The 27368-nt window shown below is 37.8% G+C and overlaps 1 protein-coding gene across 1 annotated transcript; it reads right to left on the reverse strand.

The window, feature by feature from the left end:
* Positions 1–20221: 20221 nt before the first annotated feature.
* On the reverse strand, positions 20222–21533 carry LOC149149844 (uncharacterized). The gene is made up of 3 exons (XM_089441025.1): positions 21291–21533; positions 21081–21162; positions 20222–20739 (listed from the first exon to the last, which is right to left on the reverse strand). Exons 1-3 carry the CDS (start codon positions 21369–21371, stop codon positions 20465–20467), a joined length of 438 nt encoding a protein of 145 aa, XP_089297151.1. The 5' UTR covers positions 21372–21533; the 3' UTR covers positions 20222–20464.
* Between the last annotated feature and the right edge of the window lie 5835 nt (positions 21534–27368).

Genomic DNA, 27368 nt, shown 5'->3' on the forward strand with positions numbered 1-27368 from the left:
CCTCAAAGATACTCTGCATTCTCTCCTTCCAAACGCTGTAATTTATATGCCCATCCAGCCTATCCTCCACCCTCAATCCCAATGACATCCTGTTGTCCTAAAACTGAAAAATAGCACTGCTGTAGTAAAGATAAAACTGCTGTTTATGAAAAAATCAGCTTGCTGGAATTTTCTAAGTGAAAAATCAGCAACTGTAATTTTTCCTTTTGTTGTCCCAAACTGCCCTTTAGCACTCAAGCTCCGATACCATGTAGAAATTTCTGTTTTCCCACCCCGGTTTTCAGTTTCTCCTTATTTCTCCCATGTAGTTAAATGCTCATTCTCATAACCATACATTTAACAGACTGAAAAAAATAAATATTGCTGAAAACACAAATTCTGGAAAATTTTTCAGAATGCTGGAAATTGCAGAATTAAAAATCAGCAATCAAAAACAGCCATTAAAACACTGATATTTTTGGTCAACTTGACCCTGGAAAAACCCCCTACAACTCTTGGGGAAAACCAGTTTGAGAGCTCTTCTTTATTTCTGAAAATTGCCTTTTTAGAGTGAGAATTATTCAGCAAAAAATCAGCAAGCAAATTTACAACTTATCTCATTTCCCGTGCCTCACAGCAATCTGGAAATTACAGCAAACAGGACAGCAATAAATGTTGTACGGCCTCCGTTTTGTGTGCAGAAAAATCAGCAAACTGCTCCTCGATTTTTGTGCAAAAATATGCCTTCCACTATGTGCTGAATCAGCTGTACAAATCTGCTCAACTGCTGCCTTGGAATGTGTGCCAAGCTGCTGTCTCCTTCTCCTCCCTGCTCAGAAATCTCTCTTGCTCTCTTGCTCTCCTTCTCCCAATCTGCTCATGAAAGAATGAATGACCTTTTCCTCCTTTAATATAACTCCAAGTGACTTTTGGGTGATCTCTAAATCCAATGGCTGAAATAGATTTAGATCAATGGCTGAGATTAAATGCTCATTTAAATCTCACTTTCTATTTTTTAATTCACCCCACTTTAATAAAGACCCACTTAGTCATTTATTTCCAAAGTCACTTTTCCTTTCTAATTTTTCATTTACTTTATAAAAGTTACTTTAAAATTAGACTTAGTAACTTTATCACTTAAAGTCACTTTTAAATTAAATTTAACTTTATAAAATTATAAAGTCACTTTAGGAGAAAAATTAAATTCTTTTGGACACTTTTCCCTAGGCCAAAGATCAAAGCCTAAGGGAACCACCTGTCCTCCGGTACCAAATTTCAACAAGATCAAACAATGGTTGAGAAGGTCCTCATGTATTTTTCTACCAAATTTGATGTTGTGGTAGCATCCATAGAAGAAGCCAAGGATTTGACATCACTGATAGTTGATGAGTTGATGGGGTCACTTCTATCACATGAGGCAAGGATAGACAGAAATAAGGATTCCACTTTAGAAACTGATTTCAAAAGTTAGGTTTCTATTTCACAAGACAGAGATCAAGGCAGAAGTAGATCGAGAGGCAGAGGACGAGGAGCAAGATATGGTGGTTATAGAGATGGCCGAGAAGAGCATGAACATGAAAGTGGAAGCACCAGCAAAAGCTTCAACATCAATCAAAGAGTTGAAAAATCAAAGGTGAGATGTTATTATTGAAATAAATTTGGTCACTATACTCGTGATTGCAAGAAGAGGATAGTTGATCAAGGGAACAAAAGAGCTAATGTCATTACAGAGAGTACGAACTCCATGTTCCTATCTTTCCATACCACACATGAACCTTCTGATAATGTGTGGCTATTAGACAGTGGTTGCAGCAACCACATGATAGGAAACAAGAATTTGGTTGCAAATTTGGATCAATCTCTAAAGACGAAGGTAAAGTTGGGGACTGAAAAGACTGTGGATGTAGATGGAAAAGGAGTGGTCAACATTCTGACCAAGCAGGGGGAACCAAAGACCATATTAGAGGTATATTATGTTCCTAGTCTCAAACATAATTTGATAAGCGTTGGTCAATTGACACAGAAAGGATACAGAGTTATCTTTCAAGGACAAGAGTGTGTTATATATGACAAGCCCCCAAGAAAGCAGTTCATAGCAAAGGTGCAGATGACGAGGAACAAACTCTTTCCTCTAGTTATGAATTATAGTGATCAGGTCAGTTCTTTTACAGTTGCATGTTCTAATGATTATTGGTTATGGAATTTTCGGTTTGGACACTTGCACTTTTTTGGTTTAAGATTGTTGCAGCAGAAACATATGGTCAGAGGATTACCTCCCATCAAAGAACCTGCTAGTACTTGTGAGTGTTGCATCTTGGGAAAGCAACACCATGAAATTTTTACAAAGGGAGTTGCATACAGAGAAAAGCAACCTCTTGAACTAGTGCATATAGACTTTTGCGAACCTATGAGGACACAATCGATTGGTGGAAGTTGTTACTTCCTCACTTTCATTGATGACTATAGAAGAAATACTTGGGTTTAATTCTTGAAGCAGAATTATGAAACTTTTGCAAAGTTCAAAGAATTTAAAGTCTTAACAGAGAACCAAAGTGATCGATAGATCAAGGCATTGAGGTCAAATCATGGTGGAGAATGTGATTGAAAGGCATTCCATGATTATTGAAAACAACATGGAATCAGAAGAAAGTTTACAACCAAGTACACACTGGAGCAGAATGGTGTAGCAGAGAGAAAGAACATGACAATTATGAACATGGCAAGAATCTTATTGAAAGGCAGAGACTTATCTAATGAGTATTAGGCAGAGCAGTTACATGTGCTATTTATGTGATAAGCATATCACCTACAAAGGGTGTGATGAATAGAGTACCAGAACAAACATGGTCAAGTATGTCTTGCAGCGTATCTCATCTCAGAGTGTTTGGTTATGTAGCTTATGCACATGTGCCTAAGGAGCGAAGAGGCAAATTGGATGATAAAAGTGAAAAATGCATATTTACTGGTTATTGTGAGAAATCAAAAGCTTACAAATTGTATAACCCTGTCACCAAGAAGACCATAATTAGAAGAAATGTTGTGTTCAAAGAACAAGAGTCATGGAATGGGATTGTAGACAAAACAATTGATGCACAAGTGCCACTGATGGTAGAAGATGATGTAGCAGAAAAGGAGCAGCAAGAATCATAGGTGAGGACACTAAACAGAGACATACCAACAAGGACTCCAATATTTTATGAGAAACGTCGATCTTCAAGCAGCTCATCAGATCAATATTCTCTCAGCAGTCAATCGGGTGATGAATCAAACAATGGTAAGAGAAAGATGAGAAGTCTGAAAGATATTTATGATGATTTGGATGCTAGTTCAAATTTTGCATTATTGTCATTCCAACCTTCTTCATTTGAAGATGCAATCAAAGATGAAAATTGGGTGCACACCATGGATGAAGAAATTGAAGCTATTGAGAAGAATGATACATGGGATTTGGTTGATTTACCAAAGGAAAAAAATTCTCATTGGTGTAAAATGGGTGTACAAGACAGAGTTAAATGAGAAAGGTGAAATCAACAAATTCAAAGTAAGACTTGTAGTAAAAGGATTCTCGCAGCAACCAGGAATAGATTTTGGAGAAACGTTTGCTCTGGTAGCCAGATTGGATACTGTAAGAGCAATTCTAGCCACAGCACCTCAGAACGAGTGGAAATCATATCAGATTGATGTGAAATCAACCTTCTTGAATGGAATTCTAGAAGAAGAAATGTATGTGTAGCAGCCTCCGGGATATGAAGTTGAAGGTAAAGAAGATAAAGTTTACAGGTTGAAGAAAGCACTCTATGGACTGAAGCAAGTGCCTAGAGCTTGGTATAGAAAAATTGTCAGCTACATGATTAAGAATGGATTTTTCATAAGCAACATTGAGTCTACCTTGTACACAAAGGTAAATGAGCATGGACAGATTTTGATTGTTTGTTTATATGTTGATGACATGATTTATACAGGGGATTTTGAGTTAGATGAATTTAAGGTAGCCATGATGAAACAATTTGAGATGACAGATCTTGGTATCATGAAATATTTTCTTGGCATAGAAGTTGAGCAATCCGAAAAAGAAATTTTTATTTGTCAAAATAAATATGCTAGAGATTTGTTGAAAAGGTTCAGGATGGAAAATTGCAAACTTGTCCCTACACCAGTTGCAACAAGTACAAAGTTAAACAAGGATGATGAAGGATCAGATGTCAATCCAACTCTATTCAAAAGATTGGTTGGCAACCTCATGTATATCACAGCTACAAGATCAGATATTATTCAAGGGGTGAGTTTGATTTCCAAATTTATGGAGACTCCAAAAGAAACATAGTGGAGTGTAGGAAAAAGAATTATGTGATACATAGCAGGAACTAGAGATTGTCACTTAATGTATACAAGCACATAAAAGAAGGATTTGATTGGATACACCGACAGTGATTTTGTAGGTAGTTTGGATGATACGAAGAACACTTTTGGTTAGGTGTTCCATATTGGTTCCGCTGTGATAGCATGGAAATCTAAGAAGCAGCCCGTTGTGACACTTTCGTCAGTAAAAGAAGAATATGTAGCAGCAACATTAGCATCATGTCAAGCAGTGTGGTTAAGAAGAGTATTTGATGGACTCAAGCAGAAACAACAAGGATAAACAACAATATATTGTGACAACACCTCAGCGATTGCACTATCCAAGAATAGTGTGTTTCATCAAAAGAGCAAGCATATTGATACTAGATATCACTTTATTAGAGAACTTGTGAACAATGGAGAAGTTCACTTGAAGCCTTGTAAATCAAGTGATCAATTGGCTGATATATTTACTAAGCCATTAGAAAAATATGTGTTTGAGTTTCACAAAAGAAACTTGGGTGTTGTAAGCCTAGATGAGACATAAACCAACAGGCATGTTTGAGTTTTCATGAGTCATGTCTTAGTTTAATGGTCGTAATTAAGGGGGAATGTTAAAATAAGCTAATTACTCTTGCATGAGGAGTTGGCTAAAGTTAGAGAGTCAGATAACTAAGTGTTGACTCAAGTCGAGTTAAGTGATAGACGAACTTAGTGTGTGGTTGCATGTCAAGTTATTTTAGGTGAGTCATTAGTTAGAAAAGGTTAAATACCTTCATCGGGTTCATTGTAATAATCAAGTTTTTGTGTGATGAAAATAAGAGCCTCATCTCATGTGTTTTATATGTTAATTTGTGGTTAAGCTCCTTTACCTTTCCAACATTGCGGATAAGTAGCGTGCGGAGCTTTCTGCACAGTGAAAGCTTCGCGCAAGTCTAGTATCAAACCCACCATTCCATAAACAAGAAAACACGTAGCAACTCAAATTCTCTTCATAGAAATAGCATCAGGGAACCCTTACGAATTGAGCCTATCCAGTCTCCAAATGCTGAGCGATAGGGAAACTAGATGCAAATTCAATGGCCACTAATAGTACGCTCTGGCACTTTCCACGTTGCTCCATATTTGCAAGTTTCTCCAAGCTACACACTTTGGTAGCAGGAAAAACCAAATTTATTTTCTTCTTCAGACTACTCCATATCACACACAAATTTTGTCGTCGTTCTCCAAAAGGAGGGGGAATTCATTTGATCTGGAGGTCATTCACATGGTCTACAAAGACACATAGATCACACTTCTTTATGCAGAGGTCATGGAGGCCTAAGCAATAAACAACAACATCTAATATCAACTCATCTGCACCCTGATAACTATAACTAGTCTCAGTGCAACTGCGTGAATTTCCTACTGGATCAATGTTAATTACGAGTTGCATTTTATTACCCCTTCTGATCATGTTCTTCACAAGTACTCCAACATGTGTTAGCTAATAATTAATGTTGACACTTAATCGTTGGGATTAGTAAATCCTATGTAAATATTGTAAATAGAGAAATAAAGGAATCCAGAAGACGAAAATACATTGGGAGATGAAACCCAATAGTCACCCTTTTCTTATATATATATATGTTCTATCTTAATGCACATACAACAATTTCATCCATAGTTACTCCTGGACTAACATGGTATCAGAGCCAAATCCCAATTTAGTCCTTCTGTCCAAGTAACTCCCTCCTGCAATTTATTGCGGCTCTACAATTTACCATTTTTTTCATTTCTCTACATACTATTATTTTAATGTTTCTACCTTTTTGCCTAACTAGCATGGATTAATACCTACTTCTCTCCCTTCGGCTTTGTCCTATCTGAATTGGTTCCTACTGCGACCGATATTGCTAACAGCGTGTCTATTCAGATTGGCATTGTGGAACTTGAGTTGAAGACCATGTTGTGTTGATTGTTGGAGAGTGCGTTGAATTGAGGGTATCATGGCTTATGAAGATATATGGTGCATTTGACTCGTATGTTCACCTGTTGTTGTGCATTGAAATTTTTTGAAGGCTGACAATCTATAATTTTTTTAAGGATGATAGTATGTGTGCCCGTGATGCGTTTGACTGTTTAAATTGGGCATTAAAGTCTATGTTAACCATGACCAGGGTGGTTGTTCATTGAAAATTGTATCTATTATTTTGTTGGAGGTCATATACTTTGAAACCATGTATATAATGTGATGCCATAGAAAATGCATTAGCGTTGGTTGTATATGGGTTATAATAGACATATGATAAATATATATGTGGAAATTCTTTTTTAAAGCCATGACTCATGTGCATTGAGTTTGACGGCGGTAGTGTATTTAAAGTTCATTGAGACTTTTTATATGGTGGTATATAATGGTTTTAAATTAAAAAGGATTGTGTCATATATAAGGGTTCATGCATAATGTAAAGACATATGAAATTAGTGGAATTTTTTTTAATGGTTATATGTTATATGGTATGGAAGGTATATAACCATCATATAAGTCATATGTTGGAACCATCATATAATATATTTGATGACTCGAGGTTTATAGGCTTACATTAAAGTATTGATTTTGTATAATGAAGAGTGAAGTTGGTAGTGAAGTTTTTAAATCAATTTCGTAAGAAGGCGGAAAGTAAGGTTGCAATTATTTTGGAAATCAAAAGCAAATGGTCTTTTTTGATGATGCATTCACTAATATCCATTGTAGGAGTAGTTCTCTCTAGAAAATAGAACTATCATAAGTGGTCTAGGAAGATAAAACAAACCCTCATTTTCAATGAATTTTGGAAAGGAGTTTGTGAAGGAGAAGGAGGCAATCCTCCTGAAATCCTACTTCAAACAAGGAGCTTGCCATTTGGGAAAACAAGAACAGTGAGACCTATGCCTTGATTGCATAATCAATAAATGAAGAGGCAAGTCATCATATTTCACCATTTTCAAATGCTTTTGAATCCTTAAAGAAGTTGAAGGAATTATATGACTCACACTTTGAACTTGAAGTTGTACAATTGATGATGTTGTTCAATATTGAGTTGAAAAATGATGACCCTCTTGCCTTAGCATCAGAAGTAAGATCCATTATTCATGACATAAAATCCACTAGTGTTGAAATAGATATTTTTCTCATGGCTTATGTCAAGGCACTATATCCCACTTATTTGCATTATCTTGAGTCATTGCAAGCAAGTGGAAAACTTAAGGAGATTTCATTTGACTCCCTTGAGAAGAAGTTTGTTGAAAGAAAGAAGGATTTTGGGAAGAAGACAACTCCTCAATCTTTTGAAGAAGTTGTGTGCCTTGCGCAAAAAGAGAAGAATCATGCACAAGGTTCTTCTAGAGGAATAGGTGGTCGAAAAGGAAGATGAAGGAAGAATTTTAGAGGCAGGGGGGCGGATATTTCCAAGGAGAAAGGTTTGATCTTCATTGCATATAGTGTAACAGAGATGGACATGATGCTTCCACATGTAAGTTGCCTTGGGACATAATTGAGCACTAAATAAATGAAGAAAAGGGTAAAACACTTGGTAAATGGAAAAGAAAAGCACAAGAGTCTTCTCATTATGTTGTGGCACATTACAACATTGGAATACCTGAAGATTTATTCAATGGTTCACTTGCTTCATGGAAAGATGCTTGGTTGCTTGATTCAGGAGAAACTTGCCACATGACTGTCAGAAGAGATTTCTTTGAAGAATTCACTAATAATGTTGATGGAGCAATATACTTTGCACACAAGTCAAAACTCAAGCCATCAGGGCTTGGCACCATCAAGCTCAAATTACCTGGACTTCCAGAATTTCTTCTACATGGTGTTCTATACCTCCCGTAGTTGAGGAGAAACTTGTTGTCTTTGGACCACATTTGCCAGCAAGGACACTCCATTCACATATTTGATGGCAAGGTCGAGGTCAGAAAAACATCAAATCACTCACTTGTCATAACTGGGATAAAAGTAGAAAGACTTATGAAGTTACAGGGAACCTTTGTTTGTGCACAAAAATTTTCATACAATTCTCATTATGATGAAGGTACATAAACAATTGTGCCTTATAATCCCTAAAAGAATGAATGTTATAGGCCATTTTGTCACATCCAATCAGTGAGCCTCCTAATGGGATCAATCAACATCTTATTCCCCCTTGTCACCATCTTGCACAAATCCCTAAGCATGTACCTTTCATTTCCCAAAGTTTGAGCCCTAAAATGCTTCATCTGAGCCAGTTTGAGGACTAACGCTCCCTGTAAGCCTATTGGGGTGCATTCACCAGTAGATTTCTCCATTATGGCCTACGTTGGTCACCAAGGTTGCTCCCCTTTGCACCTGTGTTGGTTCTAGAAATCCGGGAGAATGATCAGGATTCCGGAAGCTTCCTCTTCTAGGAGTTTCCAGAACTTGTTACAACTACTTACCTTGGATAAAACATTCAGATCCTATCCAACCTACATTGGAGTTTTCACCACTTATCCTTTGATCCTACCCCTCCATCAAAGGTACATCTCTTACCCTAGATTGGTAATTGGATAAGAACTCCCAACTTACCATACTTATCTATATATTCCCAGCCTTCTATGTGGTTGGGGGTTGGCTTTTGGAGAGTGATTCTTCCCTTATGTTATTGTAGTGAGTGGTCATCATTCCATGCATTTAGGGTGATTGGAGGTGCATATTGTGACAAGGAAAGGACAAGTCAACAACTTGGAGGATCTCTTCTACAAGATCAACTGCTAGTTATGGTTGTAATCAAAGAACTCATTGTTTTCCTATACGTGATGTTGTTTCACTTAATTAAAATACTGTGTTGATCTATTGAATGAAGTACTTAGATGATATTACATATATCTCGCAGTTTCTTAGCTTGTGTTATCTGACTGTGCAGGTTCTAACCTTGGCAATCGGAGCTGGGATTTGAGGTTCCAAGCTCAAGAAGGAGCAAAGAGTGAAAAGGATTCCAGGTAGGCCTCACTCCATCATCTATTTACTTTAAGGAAAAACATTATGTTCCTTGTTTCTTTGTTTTTCTAGGTTAGCCACCAACCTAGGGGAGATACTTTTGTCCGCAATCGTAAATCGAGTATAACAATGAGAATGACAATCTTAAATATGGTACATTCGATGATGTTTTCCAAGAATGTTAAGCTAATGTTTTGGGTTGGTGCAATTCTATATGTTGTGTATATAAAGAATAGGTGTCCATCTCATGCTATAAAAAACAAGACTCTATATGAAATTTGGTATAGCCACATTCCTTCAGTAAGGCATTTCAGGGTTTTTGGTTCCACTTGTTATGCCTTAATAGCTAGGGAACAAAGAAACAAACTCAGTGCAAGGAGTCGCAAATGTATCTTCTTGGGATAATAAAATACTTCCAAATCATATCGTCTCTATGACGAAGTGAATAAAAAGTTTATAATATCTAGAGATGTAATCTTTCTTGAATCTTCCAAGACTGACAATGTTGTTGAGCGACATCTTGATCGCTTGGATAGATTCATACATGCAAAGTATTTTCAAGAGTTTGATAACGAGATTCCACATCTTGAAAGGGGGGTCCCTATACTGGATCAATCTATGGAATCTCCTTTTAAACCACTATATCCCTCGTATGAAGGGTTGAAAATGCAACAAGAAAAATCCTAATTTAATTTTCCCTTGAATTAAATTAGGAATAAAATTGTAATTCCACATCACAAGTCAATTTGTAGAGTTAACTAAGTTAAATTGACTTAGTTGGCTCAATTAATTCGAGTTGAGGGTTTAACTTGAGCCATGTAGAGTGTCTCCTACTTTAAAGGATCCCTGGTTGAGTTTATTTTGAGTTGTAATTAATTAATTCAGTTTAACTGAGTTAAAGTCAGTTAAACTAGTTCCAATTGTTTGAGGAACTAGTGGGAGGTCTAGCAGTGTGGTGTGTTTGCATTGATCAACCAGTTAACTAATGATTCACTCATAAATAACTCATGCATGTCAAATCTCAAAGTTACCCGGTTGAGATTGGAGTTCACGGACAGTGTAATATCAGTGGTATAATCATCTAAATTGTACATATGGTGCATGCAATCAGAGGAAGAGCCTAAAGGAATTGCACAATCCAATGGAGGAAAATTCCTATTAAATAGGGGTTTAATTCCTAAAAAATTGGCTGTGTTGGCCAGAGTCAACGTAGGAAGTAGTGAGACAGATAGAGATAGTGTAGAGGTTGCTCGGGCTTGATCAAAGCATTGTAATCTTCTCATATTTTCTAATTAATGAAATATACAGATAGAAGGGGTTTTTAGTTGTGGCTTTCCCCAGGAAATAATTGTGTAATGTTTTGATTGAATTCCTTCTCTTGTATACTTCATGATTTCGCAATCGTTTAATTATGTTCGCTGATGAGTAGAGTATATTCAAGTCTTTTGTTTTAGCATATTACAATTAGCATTTTGAATATACAAGGAATTTCTACATGGTATCGAAGCAGGAATCACTATCAGAGCAGGATTCACATTAGATCAGGAATTCTGAATTGCATATTGATGGAGCTCTAGTTCAGGGTAGATCGAGAAGATCCTATGTGCAGACTTCTTAATGGAGCTAGAACATTGCTAGTGAGTAGATCAGTGAGCCAATGTTTAGTGGCACAAAAAGGAGTTGTGATCATTGATATTGGTATATTGAGGAGAAGCGATATTTCCCACAAGGAGATCGAAACTCAAAGGGAGTCTAGTTTCAAAGGGAGCAGTCCTGTGGAAGCTAGTACTTCATGAAATGGGGAGATCAAAATCATTATTGCAGTAGATGTAGCAACAGTACAGAAGCAACAATAAAGCAGCAGTTGCAGCAACAGTGCAGAAGCAACAATAAAGCAGTAGCAGCAACAGTATGAGTATATTAGAGTTCGCTTTGCATGCAGTTATATCTCCTTGTGTGAGGTGGGGCGATGTGAAACAATAGTCCCAAGAGTTGCAAAAATTTGGGCAGGGTCCATTGAGGTGTGTTTGCATCATGAATCATTACCTTGCTACGGGTGCCCACAGTATTAAGTAGTAAGAGGATCAATGTCAGTCAAATACTGAGGAGTGCAGAGAAAATTTGACAGCAGAGCAAGAGTCTCAGTAGTAGAGTCAGCAGCAACACGGTTTTCCCAGTAGATAGTTGCAGATTAACTCAATGATTATTTTTTATTTATTTATTGGATGCTTTTTAGTTGCAGATGTTGCAGTAGAAACAACAATAGTGAGAAGTGTTGCATGCATTACATTCCAAAAGTGCTAGATCGGGGTAGATGTGAATCCCTTTCTTATTGAGAGGGAGTGTTGAAAATGCAACAAGAAAAATCCTAATTTGTTTTTCCCTTGAATTAAATTAGGAATAAAATTGTAATTCCACATCACAAGACAACTTGTGCGAGTTAACTAAGTTAAATTGACTTAGTTAGCTCAGTTAATTCAAGTTGAGGGTCTAACTTGAGTCATGTAGAGGGTCTTCTACTTTATAGGAGCCTTGGTTGAGTTTATTTTGAGTTGTAATTAATTAATTCAGTTTAACTGAGTTAAAGTCAGTTAAACTAGTTCCAGTAGTTGGAGGAACTAGTGGGAGGTATAGTAGTGTGGTGTACGTGCAGTGATCAACCATTTAACTTATGATTCACTCATAAATAACTCATGCATGTCAGATCTTATAGTTACCCAATTGATCTTGGAGTTTAGGGATATTGTACTATCAGTTGTATAATCATCTGAATTGTACAGATGGTGCATGCAATCAAAGGAAGAACCTAAAGGAACGGCGCAAACGAATGGAGGAAAATTACTATTAAATAGGGGCCTAATTCCTCATTGAATAGCACAAGGAAGTAGGAGTTTGGAAGGCTAGGAAATTGGCTAAGTGTTGGCTAAAGTTAGCCTCGGAAGCAGTTTGACAGATAGAGATAGTGCAGAGGTTGCTCAAGCTTGAGAAAAGCATTGTAATCTTCTCATATTTTCTGACTAATGTAATATATAGATAGCATTGGTTTTTATTTGTGTCTTTCCCCAGGAAATCATTGTGTAATTTTTTGATTGAATTCTTTCTCTTATATGCTTTGTGATTTCGCGATCGTTTAATTGTTTCCACTGATGAGTAGAGTAGATTCAAATCTTTTGTTTTAGCATATTACAATTAGTAGTTTGAATATACAAGGAGTTTCTACCTGAAGCTCCAACCACTGACCAAGATGACACTTTGAGTGATGAGATTGACAAAAATGGGAGGCTAAATCTTGATTCAACCCCATCTTAGTGAAATGAGTAGTCTGGGCTATCTCGGAAAGGTCCTCCAAAATGGCTGACAAAGACACTTGAAAGTGTTCGTCTTGATGAGGTTGGAAAGGCAAGAACAAGAAGCTCAACCAAACAGAATGGAGGTGATGTGGATGATCCTGATTCACCTATTGATATGGATGTTTCTTATGATTGTGAATTGAATTTGTCTACAGATTTCGAACTAACTTCCTTCAAATAAGTTGCTTCTCATGATGGATGGAAAAAAGTGATGCGGAAAGAATATGATGCTTTGATAAAGAATGACACTTGGAGCTGGTTGATCCTCCATTGGGAACCAAACCAATAGGCTGCAAGTGGGCCTTCAAGAAAAAGTATAAAGCACGTGGCTTACTTGACAAGCATAAAGCCAAGCTTGTGGCAAAAGGTTTTGCATCGAAGGAAGGGGTCGATTATGACGAGACTATTTCCCCCACAGCGAAATGGGCTACCATTCGAACACTCTTTACCTTGGAAACTTAGAACAGTTGGAAAGTCCATCAAATGGATGTAAGAGTTATTTTTTGAATGGAGATCTAAAAGAGAATGTTTTTATGCCCCAGCCAGAAGGATTTTTTATGAAGGGCCAAGAACACAAAATATGCAAGATTGTAAAATCCTTGTATGACATCAAGCAAGCACCGTGAGCCTGGTATGAGAAATTGACTGAGCATCTTCTAAAACTTAATTTCAAACATTATGATCTCCATGATGCAACTTTGTTTGTCAAGAAAGTTGGAAAAACAATTGTATATCTTGTGATGTATGTAGATGATATTTTGATGACAGGGAACAATCAAAACTACATTGCATCCATAAAGAAGGAATTGAGGAAAGGTTTTAAAATGACAGATTCGGGCTCTGTTCAATACTATCTTTGTATTGAAGTAACTCAACATCCGAAGTTTATATTCCTCTCTCAGAAGAAGTACATTGGAGATCTATTGAACAGGTTTGGCATGGTTGAGTGCAATCCTTCGATTACTCCAATGGAACAGAACTTAGAGCTCACATCCACTGAAAGAAAAGAAATTGAGGATGAAAAAAGTATAGATAGCTCGTAGGAAGTCTCAACTACCTAACTACTACCATACTTGACATTTAATTTTCTATTGGAATCCTCTCCAAGTTTATGCAAAAGCCTTGTGAGGGTCATTGGTATGCTACAAAAAGAGTTGTAAAGTACTTAAAGAGAAATCAAGACTTGACTCAAGTACACACAGGTGGATGACGTTAACTTGATCGGATACTCTGATTCAGATTTCAATGGAGATAAAGAAACTGGAGTATCTACTTCAAGTTATGTTATGAGTCTTGGATCAGGAGTTTTCTCCTGGAGGTCATGCAAATAATCAGTTCCAGTAGATTCCACAACTAAGAATGAATATGTGGCAACATCCAAAGCAACAAAGGAAATTATGTGGCTCAAGAAAATTTTGGAAGATTTGCAAGAGAAACAAGTACATTCACCTCCTCTTTTGATTGACAACACTTCTGCAATAAAGTTGGCTAAGAACCCAAAGTTCCATGATTGAATGAAGCACATCAATACAAAATACCATCTAATTCAACATCATGTTGAGGCCAAAACAATCCACCTATGACATTGTTCCACAAATGAGCAAATTGCAGACATCTTCACCAAAGCGCTTAGAAGGGAAAAGTTTGAAAGATTCAGAATGATGCTTGGACTCACCAACATCCCTTCATATTAAGATGGGGAATGTTGACACCTAATCTTTGGGATTAGGAAAACCTATGTAAATATTTTAAATAGAGAAATAAAAGAAGTTGGAAGACAAAGAGACATTGGGAGATGAAACCCAATAGTCTCCCTCTCCTTGTATATATATATGTTTTATCGTAATGCAAATACAACAATTTCATTTGGAGTTACTCCTCGCCTGAAAATTAGAACTATGATGATACTTAAGTATATGGACACCACACCAGACTAGACATTCACATTGTTTGCAACAACAGTAGTGATCTCATCCATAACATATGTGAGGTAAGTTAACAAGTTTGAAAGAATGTGTGCATCTCCGAACAATAGAATTGAATTACAGTTTTTGCAAAGAAAATCTAAATATTAATTAATTAATATTCGGTTGTTGATGAAACTTGATATTAATTATAGTTTTCATGAAATCTTAATAACTTTTGTGTGAGAAACTTAGCCTATTGTGGGAAGCGAGAAACTTATCCTATTGTGCGAAACTTAGTTCATTGTGTGGAGCTTATAGCCTATTGTGTGGAACTTAGTTCATTGTGCAGAGCTTATATCCTATTGTGTGGAGTTATTTATTTTATTTTATTATTGGGAAATGAATACGTTGTTACCAAGGAAACACTATGTAAAAAAATCAATTAAATAGCGGTAGAGGAAGGGACTATGTTGCATTTCAGTTATTGCCCTTGTGTTTCAATTGAACCGTTAACCTTTGAATTTAAAGCCCTTTGAAAATGAAATAGAAGGTTCTCGTTCAATAGGAATTAACGGGACATGCAGTGGAAGTATCTGGGCCAAGGAAAGACATTTGGAAATTCAAATATTGACCCATCAATATTCAAGGTTGGGGTGGGGGATTTGAAATCCTTTGGATAGACAGAAGTAATTAATAACATAATTCATATCTAGAATAACATAAGTATTTTGAAGAGGTCTTTTTTTCAGCTGAAGAAATTGGGCCTAAAACAACTCTCAGATGTACACAATCCTTCATGGGACTAGATCGCAAGACTTGTGGGGACCAAACCTCCACACATAGTCGTTGGACCATAGCCTCGAGACCAAGTGTTGTTAAGAGGTCCTTATGGTAGTTTATTTAGAAACTCTATGATATGTAAAATAATGTGAGTGGTGAAGGTCTCGTGCTCAATCCCTCGAGGAAAACTCATGGAGTTGTATTTGGTTGGGGTGATGTGATGATACTTAGGGATTATATGTTAGTGATCCACGTGGATGTTGGTGGCCACCCACCTATCCCATTTGGACCCCCACAACTGTCTCTTTCAGTTTTTCAGTTTCCTTAATTATAGCGTAGTTTACTATTTTTAGTAGTTTTTCGGGTCCTAAACTTCCGGAGCTGTTTTGAGGCCCTAAACGACGTTTATTTGGGAAATCTACCTCCACGATTTTTTATCTAAAAAATCGTCTTTTTCGTCGTAGTCCTCGGAGAGATCTTTCCAACGGGCTATCATGCGCGTCAAACGGAGATCGTATGCCAAAGTTACGACCCCGGGAAGTTGATGTACCAATTTACCCAAATGGGGCCCATAGTTTGGCATTTCATCTTCTAGGGTTAGGTTTTGGAATGTTAAGGGTTTTCCATTGTTTCTCAATAATAAATAGGCCTTCAAGCCTCATTGTAAACACAGTTCGAAACAGTTCAGAGGCATGTAGCCGACACATCTCTTCTCAGAGATAAGCTACCATTGCCCTAGCTAAGTTATTTCTATTTGTAAGCATATTTCAGTATTCTCCATTAATGAAATGAAGTATTATTTCCGCTGCATCTCTGTTTTTATGGTTATCGCATCTCTGTATTTATGGTTATCTCTGTAATCTATTGCGTTCCTGCTTAAATCCGGATCAGTGGTATCAGAGTGGTCTGCTTTTTCTCTGTTTTTCTTTTCATGTCCCCAACGAGGTCGGAATATAAGGAGTTAGGGCTTGAATTGGTCGAACCTTTGCAAGACCAGCCTCGCAAATCTCGACGACCTCCCATGGCGGATGAGAATAAAGACGAGGGGGCAGGAGATCCTATTAGAATCTTGCTCGAAGAAGCCCTCGAGCGGCAAAGGAACGCGATGATGGATAGCTTTGCGCAGATCCTTCAGCGGCTACCCAGAGGCGACGCATCGGCTTCCAACAGCTACTCTGGAAACGCCACACCGTTTAAGGTACAAGTTAATTTTGAAATCCCCATCTTCGAGGGTCAAATAGACGCAGATGCCGTAGATAAATGGTTAAATCTGCTAGATGGGTATTTTTCTGTTCATGAATTTTCAAGTCGAGAAAAGATTGTTTTCGCTCTTCTCAAAGCAGCCCCCCACGTCAAGGATTGGTGGGAAACATACTGCGAGCAGAAGGATGAAAGTACAGGCTCACTATTTTCAGCCGCCCCCACTTGGAATGACTTCCGGGATGCCATCAAGGAGCAGTACTACCCTGTTAAAAGCTATGAGGACAAATACATCAAATGGACCACACTGCGGCAGAGACGAGACCAAGATGTACCAGAGTTCACAAATATTTTTCATACCCTTCGCACGCAGTTGGGTATCAATGATTCTGAGCTGCATCTGGTACTCAAATACAGCGGCTGCCTACACAGATACATCCAGGAAGAGATGGAGTTCTTGAACATCTCCTCACTCGACACAACATACCGATACGCTGTCAAAATCGAGCAAAAGTTCAAACAGAAGAAGCGAGACTTTGGATCTGCAAATCCGAAGCCCAAAGGACAAAGCCAAGGCGGGGTGACCCAAGACAACCCCTCTAAGCTGCAAGAAAAGAACAACACCACGAAGCTAAAGAAGGACACAGGAAGGTGGTGTGAGTTCCTAGTGCCACTGTTGCCACTGCCAAGATCCAGAAGAATGAGCCCGAAGATCCAGAGGAGGGGGAACGTCTTTTCCACTCACAGATGTGGGTGAAGGGTTCGCCGCTGCAATTCATTGTCGATAGTGGCAGCCAAAGAACCTCGTTTCAGCAGAGGTCGTGAAGCGGTTGGGCCTACCAACTACGCTACACCCACAACCGTACAATATCGGGTGGCTTCACGAAGGACGAGATCTCAAAGTTCACCAGCAATGCCGCCTTCCCTACAGCATCAAGCCATTCACAGATGAGGTATTGTGTGATGTTACACCTCTGGATGTTTGTGATGTACTATTAGGCCAGCCATACTTGTGGAGGCGATATGCTGTGTATGAGTCAAGGCCTCGCGTTGTCATTATTTCTTTGGATAATTCATTATACAGGATACCAGAGGTAGCTCCACCTACCACCACCTCTTTGATCACTGCTAAGAAAGGCAGCAAGCTCATCTCACAGACTAGGAAATTTATTTTCTGTCTGGTTCGCTCCCAAAGTAAGGGGAAGATTGTTGCTACATCCATGACCCTCGCAAAGGGTTCCTCCACACAGCAGCAGCAACATAGGGATACAGTCATGACAGAACACAGGAACAACTTCTCCTTACCCAGAGGGGTACCACACAAGTTTCAGGTGGGCAAAAAAGTTTGGTTACATCTGCAGAGAGAACGCCTTACCAGAACCCATCAGAAACTCAGACCGCTTCGACATGGTCCTTACACCAGTAACAAGGCTGTGGGCAACAATGCTTTGAAGCACAGCGTTCCTCCATTCCTTCGCTTGCACCGATTGTTCAATGTGGACCATCGCCGACCATGCTTCCCACCATTTCTGGACACATCAGAGATTGTAGAACAACTCACTGGAGACCCAGCTCAGCAGAAGCTTCCTCATCTCAAGGAGGAACTCAGCGCAATGGGGACCATTGCTTCCTAAGGGGGGAGGAATGATCCAGGTGGATGTTGGTGGTCACCCACCTATCCCATTTGGACCCCCACAACTGTCTCTTTCAGTTTTTCAGTTTCCTTAATTATATCGCAGTTTACTATTTTTAGTAGTTTTTCGGGTCCTAAACTTCCGGAGCCGTTTTGAGGCCCTAAACGACGTTTTTTGGGAAATCTACCTCCCACAATTTTTTAGTTAAAAATTTGTCTTTTTCGTCGTAGTTCTCGGAGAGATCTTTCCAACGGGCTATCATGCACGTCAAACGGAGATCGTATGCCAAAGTTATGACCCTGGGAAGTTGATGTACCAATTTACCCAAACGGGGCCCATAGTTTGGCATTTCATCTTCTAGGGTTAGGTTTTGGAATGTTAAGGGTTTTCCATTGTTTCTCAATAATAAATAGGCCTTCGAGCCTCATTGTAAACACAGTTCGAAACAGTTCAGAGGCATGTAGCCGACACATCTCTTCTCAGAGATAAGCTACCATCGCCCTAGCTGGGTTATTTCTATTTGTAAGCATATTTTAGTATTCTCCATTAATGAAATGAAATATTATTTCCGCTGCATCTCTATTTTTATGGTTATCGCATCTCTGTATTTATGGTTATCTCTGTAATCTATTGCGTTCCTGCTTAAATCCGGATCAGTTAGTGGTTAGAATCAACTCCATGTCATGTGACTACAAAATTGGTTGAGTTACTGAGTCCTCTAATCATTAAAAAATAAAGAATAAATATTTTTTTTAAACCCCGAATAGGGTGAGAAGTGATACATTAAGGACGTTGTCACCTCGCTCAATGAGTGAGGTCGACATTCAACCTTACCAACTATGATGAAGATACAAGGTATATTACTCACTTGTAGGGGAGCGCATGTATGGTAGTTATAGCTCTTCGATGCATTGTATCTAGCTTTTGTTGCTTGCGCGACCCTTGGGTTGGATGGCAATGAACTTGACCCATTTACCGTCATTTTCCAAGATGTGCAAAATAATGGAGTTTAATGCCATCATTCTCAGCCTCTTCTCATCTTTAAGCATGTTGCTCAAGTTGTAGTCTATGTGGCTTTTTCCTAAATTGAATTTGCTTTAGCTCTTGTTGTTTTCCAACTATCACGAACATTGCCATTGGCTGCAATTCTTTATGGTGTTGACCTATATAAGCCCTTAAGTTTGAGTTTGAGGTCCTTCTCATTGAATTGGTAGCTTGTACATTTTCCCTTGCGTGCAAGAATGGTCAGGCAAAGGGCTCACAGTCAACGTGGTGGTGAAGGTCAAGGGAGTAAAGGTGATTCCAGTGCTCACTTGAGGGCGGAAACTTATGCTAGATTGTATAGGGAATGGGCTCTAACAAAGGTCTAAGATGAGCTTTGGGACTTTGAGGAGGATATTATTGTGGATAGGAACTACTAGTTGAAGCTCGAGGTTCTCACAGATATAAGAGATTAGATTATTGACATGGGACATACCCATGGCAGGGAAAATCAATACTTGCTTACCATAGACTTATATTGGAAAATGAAGATATTGTTGAGATGTGTTATCATGGACAAGAATGACACTAAGGAAGAAACATTGTTAATGTTAAACAAGGTGGTACTCCATTCGAAGGAAATGGGGGCGTGCCTCTAGTGCATTGAGGCTCATTTTGCTCTTAGCATGGGTTCGAGTGATTGAAGCCATGGGAGTACCATTCCCATTGAAATGGTTGCATTCACTTCTCCTTAGTTATGCTCATGAATCATGTTACTTTGCTTGCTTAGTTTTAGTCTTGCTAGAGCTTTTACAGTTACATCAATCGTCTTAATCCATAGTTATAACACTATTAATTCTAAGCACTAATCTTGATAATGCTTTATCAATCTAGAATTATCTTTGTGAATTACTCGATATTTTTCAATGATATTTTATTATTTTATCCATAGTCTAATTTCCCAAATAGTTAATCACTAATAAACAAAATTTTAATAGTAATTTTACCATTAAAATTTAATAATAAAAAAATCATTTAATACCAGATTCGCAGAGAGCTTCATTTTCAGTGTTTACAAAAAGCTCTGGACTGCTAATACCAATAATCATAAGAAAATGTATCTACAATCGTCAAACAGATTTTTTCGAGACAGGTTACAGTCATGTAGCTATGTGGTTTAATGATTAGGTGAGAAAGTTTAGTCTGGTAGTAATGTGGTCCAATACCAAAGTGATGTGATCCAATACCAAACTGTATACCGGAAAGTTACTCCGGCACAAATTTTTCAGTTGAAAAACAGTGAGACAGATTCCTCTAATACAAGGCACAGCGAAAACAGCAGGCCCCTTTGATCATGGGACTATGATCCCTTGATTTCAGCAGCTTCCACCTCTTGCTGCAGCACTTCTGCTGCTCCATGTAATCATCAGTTGAGTATCCCTCGCCCCCTACCTCCTCAAATTGATGGATGTTTTTTCTCTTCTTGTCGTTGGCCATTAATGTAATTCGTTGCATCCTCTTCTGGGGATCTACACGCCCTCTAACTGTTACCTTCTTCTGCGTCACGTCCACCACATAGTCCAGCAAAGCTGCCCATCACCACGCCACAAAACTTTCAGAAAACTGGCAAAGGAAAAGACAGAGCAGGTATTCTCAAAGAAATAAAAATACTGGGTTGTTTCTCATATTTGTGATGGTACTCTTAATTTATCAGTAATGTTATACAAAATTGTGTGTCTCATCCAAATAAATCGTAACAGTGAAACTAACCAAATACCAGAACACATTAGCGACAACAATCTAACCAAGCAGGGCACTGAATATATAATGAAACATAAATATGTATGAATGTTTACAGGAACACTAAATAATTTTCATTGCCATTGCCCAAATTAATTGATGTGTAGAATGTGATGAAGATTCAACATACTGTCAATTTTGGAGAGCACTTTGGAGACTTTGTCACGACACTCTTGGCAACTCATATTAGCATTCAGAACAATCACCTGAACCTGTAACAAGAAAATTAATAATAACAAACATTAGCCTCTCCTACACAGTTCAGTTCCAATATCTGCAGGTATGAGAAACATTGGGAATGGAAGAATAAAGAAAATAATGGAGGAGATGAGTTAATTACTCCGGGCATTGTTAAGGCCTCGGCGGATCGCAGCAGCTGGGTCGTTGGAGCCATGATTTGGGTACCTTCATGAGAGGACATGATGCCGGTCCCGAGGGTTCACTTTTTTTGGATTTTATTGATCATTGCCTGCATTGAAATCCTATTCAGATTTGCTAATTTAGGACATGATCTGTGCAGTGTGGGTGTTTGGGGCCACGTTGGGATTAAAGAGAGGGAGGGGAAGAGCGTTGTTGTGAAAGATTCGCCAACACATTGGATACCATATATACCATTGAATTGAATTGAAGTCGATTGGTGGGAGTAGGAGTGAAGTTTTAGGAGATTCTGTTTGTTTTAGGGTTTTCTTTCCCACTTTTTGACGCACTTGCGAGTTTGGTGAATGGTTCTGGTGTGGTGTGATCTCAGTTTTGGAATAAGTCGTTGATGTACATTATCAATATTTGGACGCCTTCCTTGCGTACAGCTGTTTGTTTTGATAATTAATTCATTGATGTGGACAAGCAGCGATTGAGAATCCTGTGTGCTTATTTTAAAGGAATGCTTTTCAGCGCTTGAAAACCAGCATTGTTCCGTTTTTGGTGGTTTTTTCAGATCTGGTTAATCTTCACATGGTTGAAACTGTGTATTTTTCTGGTTGAAATAGGGTTTTCATCCTACTTGGATTGATTTAGAAATTGGGTTTTACTTTAAATTGCGGTAAGAACCATTCTGAAGATCAAATTCCTTGCGGGTTTCCATCAAAAACGTGATTGGAAAGGAGGCGGAATAAATACCTTTATTTGCTGTTTTAAAGGAACCGACGAATGAGTGAAAACGACAGTAATAATATGGAAGAAGAAATTATATTTTATAAAAAGATGAAGATGCCCCACGCCACGCTTTTTTTGGGCCATCGATGCCTTGTTTGGAACGGACGGATGACAAAAAAAAAAGAGTAATGATATGGGAAAGATATATGTTTAAAAAAAAATATATATATATATAAGGAATATATATATATTAATGTTGTAGTCTAATGATTATGTTTTCTTTCTCGAGAATTATGGAAATTCTAGTCATATTTTGAAAAAATTTGGCAAGGATTTTTGTAAATTCAAGTAAAAATTGTTAAACTTTATAATTTTAGGCGCTCTAAAAGTTTTTGATGGGGTTGAATCCATTTCTACTATTAAAAACATGATTCAAACACTACAAAAACAACTCCTTAATTAATTGTATTTACAATTTAATTAAATATAAAGATATTATTATTTCTAATAAATTTAGAGGAATTACCGAATGTATTTATATATAGAGTTTAGAAATTACATCAAATAACTTTTAAGAAATATGCACATTTCTAAATAGTTATTAATTTATTTATTTATGACTTATTTATTTATTTAACTTTTAAGAAATATACGTATTTTTAAATAGTTATTAATTTATTTATTTATTTATAATTTAATATAATAATATTATTTCTGACCAATTTAGGGGAATTACCAAATATATTTATGCATAAAGTTTAGAGGTTATATTAAATAACTTTTGAGAAATATACACATCATTGAATATTGGCAAACACGTGTTATTAGATTTTAAATCTTTAAATTACAAAATTGTTGTGAACTTCTCTAAAATTTAATAAATTTAATCCATGTTCTACCCAAGAACAATAAAAAGACAAATTAGTATCTTAATTGTATTATTAAAAGTGATGGCAATGCTCGTTAACAACCTACTTCACATTCCATTGTAAAATCATTATATAAATAACACTTTACTCTATTTTTCAGAGCGAAAAAAGCTTAATTATATTATATAAGATATATAATGGACAAAAAGTACATCATGTGTGCTTGAGAAAGCTGGACCAATCTGTACAAATTTTTTGAAATAAGATAGAAAAACATAGTATTCCGCAAATGGATACTTGACCCATCAGAATAGTCAGCCAGTTAGCTTGCAGAAAGAAGATAATGCAGCTTCAAAAAGGAATATAGTATCCTATGTCAAAACAGCTATATCCAGATGTGTCATTTTAACCACCAGCAGGTATTAGTGGCGAAATACATAAACACAAAATTTCAGTAGACTGGAAAGATAAAACAGAAAGGACATACCTGGGATTCAGCAATGAAAATTTGAAGTTAAGTACCAGGGAGGGAAAATTCCTGGATGGAGAAAATTTCCGCATCAGATATTACCTCCATGTTCCAGATACCTGATTTAGATAGAAGACCTTTCTTGGATAAAATGTCAGCTTGCTGGTTTTGAGATCTGTAGATATGCTGAATGGAGTATCCCTCCATCCTCCTCCAAAGATACATGATTTTGTCCATCCAGCCGACAAGATGTGGTTTGTTGATATGATTCTTCCCTGATACATAATCAACTATGATTTTGGAGTCTCCGCAAATCAGAAGGGAATGAATGTTTAGGAAATGACAGATGGAAAGAAGTCCCGCCAGAGCCATCGCCTCGGCTTTGCAATTGGTACCCTTTCCCCCATTCCAGAAAATAAGATATTGTAAGTTATCCTCCATAATGATATGAACCCCACAACCGCAAATACCATTTTGAGCTGCTCCGTCAAAATACGCTCTTGGAAGCACAATATGATCTTGTGTTTGTTCTGATTGATTGGACTTTTTACTCTTGGAAGATTTTGCAGGTAAAGAGTTATAGAGGGATACAATACTATCAAAAACAACCATGAAAGGCTCCTTTCTGTCCTTGAAAATAATATGATTTCTCCATCTCCATATAAACCAGAGGACAAGAATAACGAAAGGCCGCCAGGACTCTTTCTGACTGCTCCACCAAACAAAGGCCTCTTTTATAGAGGCATGAGCAACATGAGGGAAACCAAAATAATCAGCGAGGGCTCGCCAAAGTTGCTGAGATTTATGACATTGAAAGAACATGTGATAGTTGCTTTCCTCAGCTGATTTGCACGCTAAACAATACCCAGGCCCAGACCAACTCCTCTTCTGCAAATTATCCCATGACAGGTTTTTGTTATGGAAGACCAGCCATGAGAAGAATATGGCTTTGGAAGGACATCCAGATTTCCAAAAAATTACTGGAAAGATTGGGACAGAAAGAGCACCCTTTAAACTTATCAAGTTTAAGTAAATATCCTTTACACATACAGGCACCATTCCCTTTGTGCCCTTCCAAATGAGGACGTCATCTTCCAACGAACGGCAAATGCCACAGTTCCTCAAACAGCATCTGATCTTCTCCCACTGCCGAGCCAAATCACCAGACATCCCCATATTCTCGGCATCCTTCCAAAGAGGGAAAGGGCCCTGCCATGCTGCAATAAGCTTGTTCCAAGTAAAGTAACCTTTTCTATGAAAGAAATTTAGAAGCATCTCAGACAAAATGATATCATCCCCCCCGCTCAAGAACGGATCAATCCCAATGAGGATCCTTTTACCAGTCTGGAAACTCCATACCAAATTTTTTAAGAAATAAGCTTCGACCTTACGGAAACTCATCCATATTGTTGATCCATAAGCGAATCCAATCTTTCCCAACCTGAACCAGTAAGTAATATCTTTGTTGGCCATATATATATTTTTTTATGGTATTGCTCCAGGGACCCTCCCCAAAAATACCCCTCCAAAGAGACTTGCAAATTAGTGCCTTTCCAAAGGACCTCAGATCCAGAACGCCCCAACCTCCTAACTTCTTTGGCAAGGTGATATCTGATAGTCTAGATAGGTGATATTTTCTTTGCTCCAATTGACCACCCCATATAAAATTTGCGGTTAATTTGTTCATCATACGAATGGTGCTGGCAGGAAGAAAGAATAAGTGAGCCCAGTACACAGCTATTGACTCAAAACCGATTGAGCTAAAACAACTCTGACTGCTAAAGAGAGGCATTTGAATTCCCACCCAGAAATCATTTTATAATACCTGTCTAGAATCCATTGCCAGTCCGATTTAGAATACCCATTAGCTTTTAATTGAAATCCTAAGTATTTCATTCCATCCTTGATGGACCGCGCCTCAATCCCAAAAAGAGAAGATAGACATTCTATAAGTTCCATATTAACATCATTATGATAGAAAGATGATTTGGATTCATTTATTTGCAAACCTGTAGCTTTTTGAAACCTTTCCAAAATGTCATGAAGACATACCCAGGTAAGTTTGCATAGCATGCCGAAAATAAGGATGTCATCTACAAATAAATTATGGGATATAAAATTATTTCTACAAATCTTCAATGGACGGCACCTGTCTTCCCCAACTGCCTTGTTAATATGGAGACTTAAGGAGTTCATAGCCAAGATGAATAATAAAGGGGATAGGGAACAGCCCTGGCGCAGACCTCTGGCAGCTAAGAAATAAGTGGAAGGTAGCCCATTTATAATGATGGCATAATTAACTTGCTCCACACAGGCCATGATCCAGTTTATCATATTAGAATTCAAACCAATTTTTGCAAGTAGACATCTCATGAAACCCCAGTCTAGGCAATCATATGCCTTTCTAAGATCAATCTTCAGTATGACTGCTTCACTTTTTTTAGTATGCATGGTGAACAAACTTTCCTGTGTATTCGCAACAGCATCCAATATATTCCTTCCTTTTAGAAAACCATGCTGGTCCTTAGTTAAAAATCTAGAAAGAGTGTCCTTAATTCTTTCAGCAATGATTTTAGAAATGATTTTGAAGGAAATATTGCAGAGAGAAATAGGCCTGAAATCCTGGAAGGAGGCTACTTCTGGTTTTTTTGGAATGAGTGCAATTAGAGTGGAAGAAATGAGCTGATGTATGCTACCAGAAATTCGAGAACCTTCAACCATCCTCAACAGATCATGTTTAATAAGGTCAAAGAAATGGATAAAGAATTCAATCGTCCAGCCGTCCGGGCCCGGACACTTATCTTTTTTGAAGGATTTCATGACTCCTAACAGTTCCTCCTCTGATATTGGCTGGAAAAGGCACTCATTTTGTGCATCATCAAACATTTGAGGATAAAGGTCAATGCCCCACATAATGTCCTGTATCCTACTATCTCCAAATCTCTTATATTGATTTTCAAAAAATTGAACAGCCTCATTAGAGATGTCTTGTTGTGAGTGAAGAAAGCCTCCATGTCCATCATTTATCTTCCATATAGTGTTTTTCTCATGTCTGGAGCTTGCAAACCTGTGAAAAAAATTTGTATTCCTATCTCCTTCTTTAAGCCAAATAGCCCGACTTTTCAATCTCCATGATGCTTCTTCCTAATCCAGAATCTTTTGTTTTTTCCTTTCAAGTTCTTTATACGGCATCTCATATGAAATGGAAGCAAGTGAGCAGCCAAAACTCCAGAAATGTTGTCCAGCTCCAATTGTATTTCACGGAGAGCCAATCTGTTAAGTTGTCTTTTCTTGTATTGCCATTCTTTAACAATCTTTCTGATGGAAGAGAGTTTATCCATAAAATACATAGAAGGGGGCATATTATCCCAAGGAGATAAGTCATTCCAATAACTTTTTATAAGATCATTGAACTCAGGATCTTCTAACCAGGATCTGTTAAACTTGAATGGGTACCCTTTTCTAAATCCCTTTTCCCTCCAACTAAGAGATATCAGTTTGTGATCCGATATAAAGCAATTTCCGATGCTTGAGATCGGCATACCCAGTCGATCAATGATGCTAACATGTAGTATAAATCGATCAAGTCTTTTAGCAATATATGCCCCTTCTATCCTTCCATTGTCCCATGTAGGTTGCATTCTGGGAGGGTTAATATCAACAAGATTTCGGTGCAACAACTCATATTTAATACGATCAGCAAGTGGGTCTTTTTTCCTGCTATTCCCCCATATTTCTTCAAAATTTAGAGTAACATTCAGATCCCCCGCAATCATCAAAGACTCAATGTCAAATATTTCTGATGAAAATAATTTTTCCCAAAATGGGAGCCTATTCTTGTACGGGGCATAAATGTTCAAAATATTAATAGGACAGTCCTGACCCCGAATAAAAGCAGAGATGAGGATGCCAACAAAACATTTATATGCCTTGGCCCTAATCTAGTCGGGGTCCCATAATACCGCCAGTCCCCCAGATAGACCATTAG

Source organism: Pinus tabuliformis, chromosome 9 (assembly GCF_031772625.1).
Source record: "Pinus tabuliformis cultivar Carrire ecotype Pingquan chromosome 9, CPIR1, whole genome shotgun sequence".
In the NCBI taxonomy this organism is placed as follows: domain Eukaryota; kingdom Viridiplantae; phylum Streptophyta; class Pinopsida; order Pinales; family Pinaceae; genus Pinus; species Pinus tabuliformis.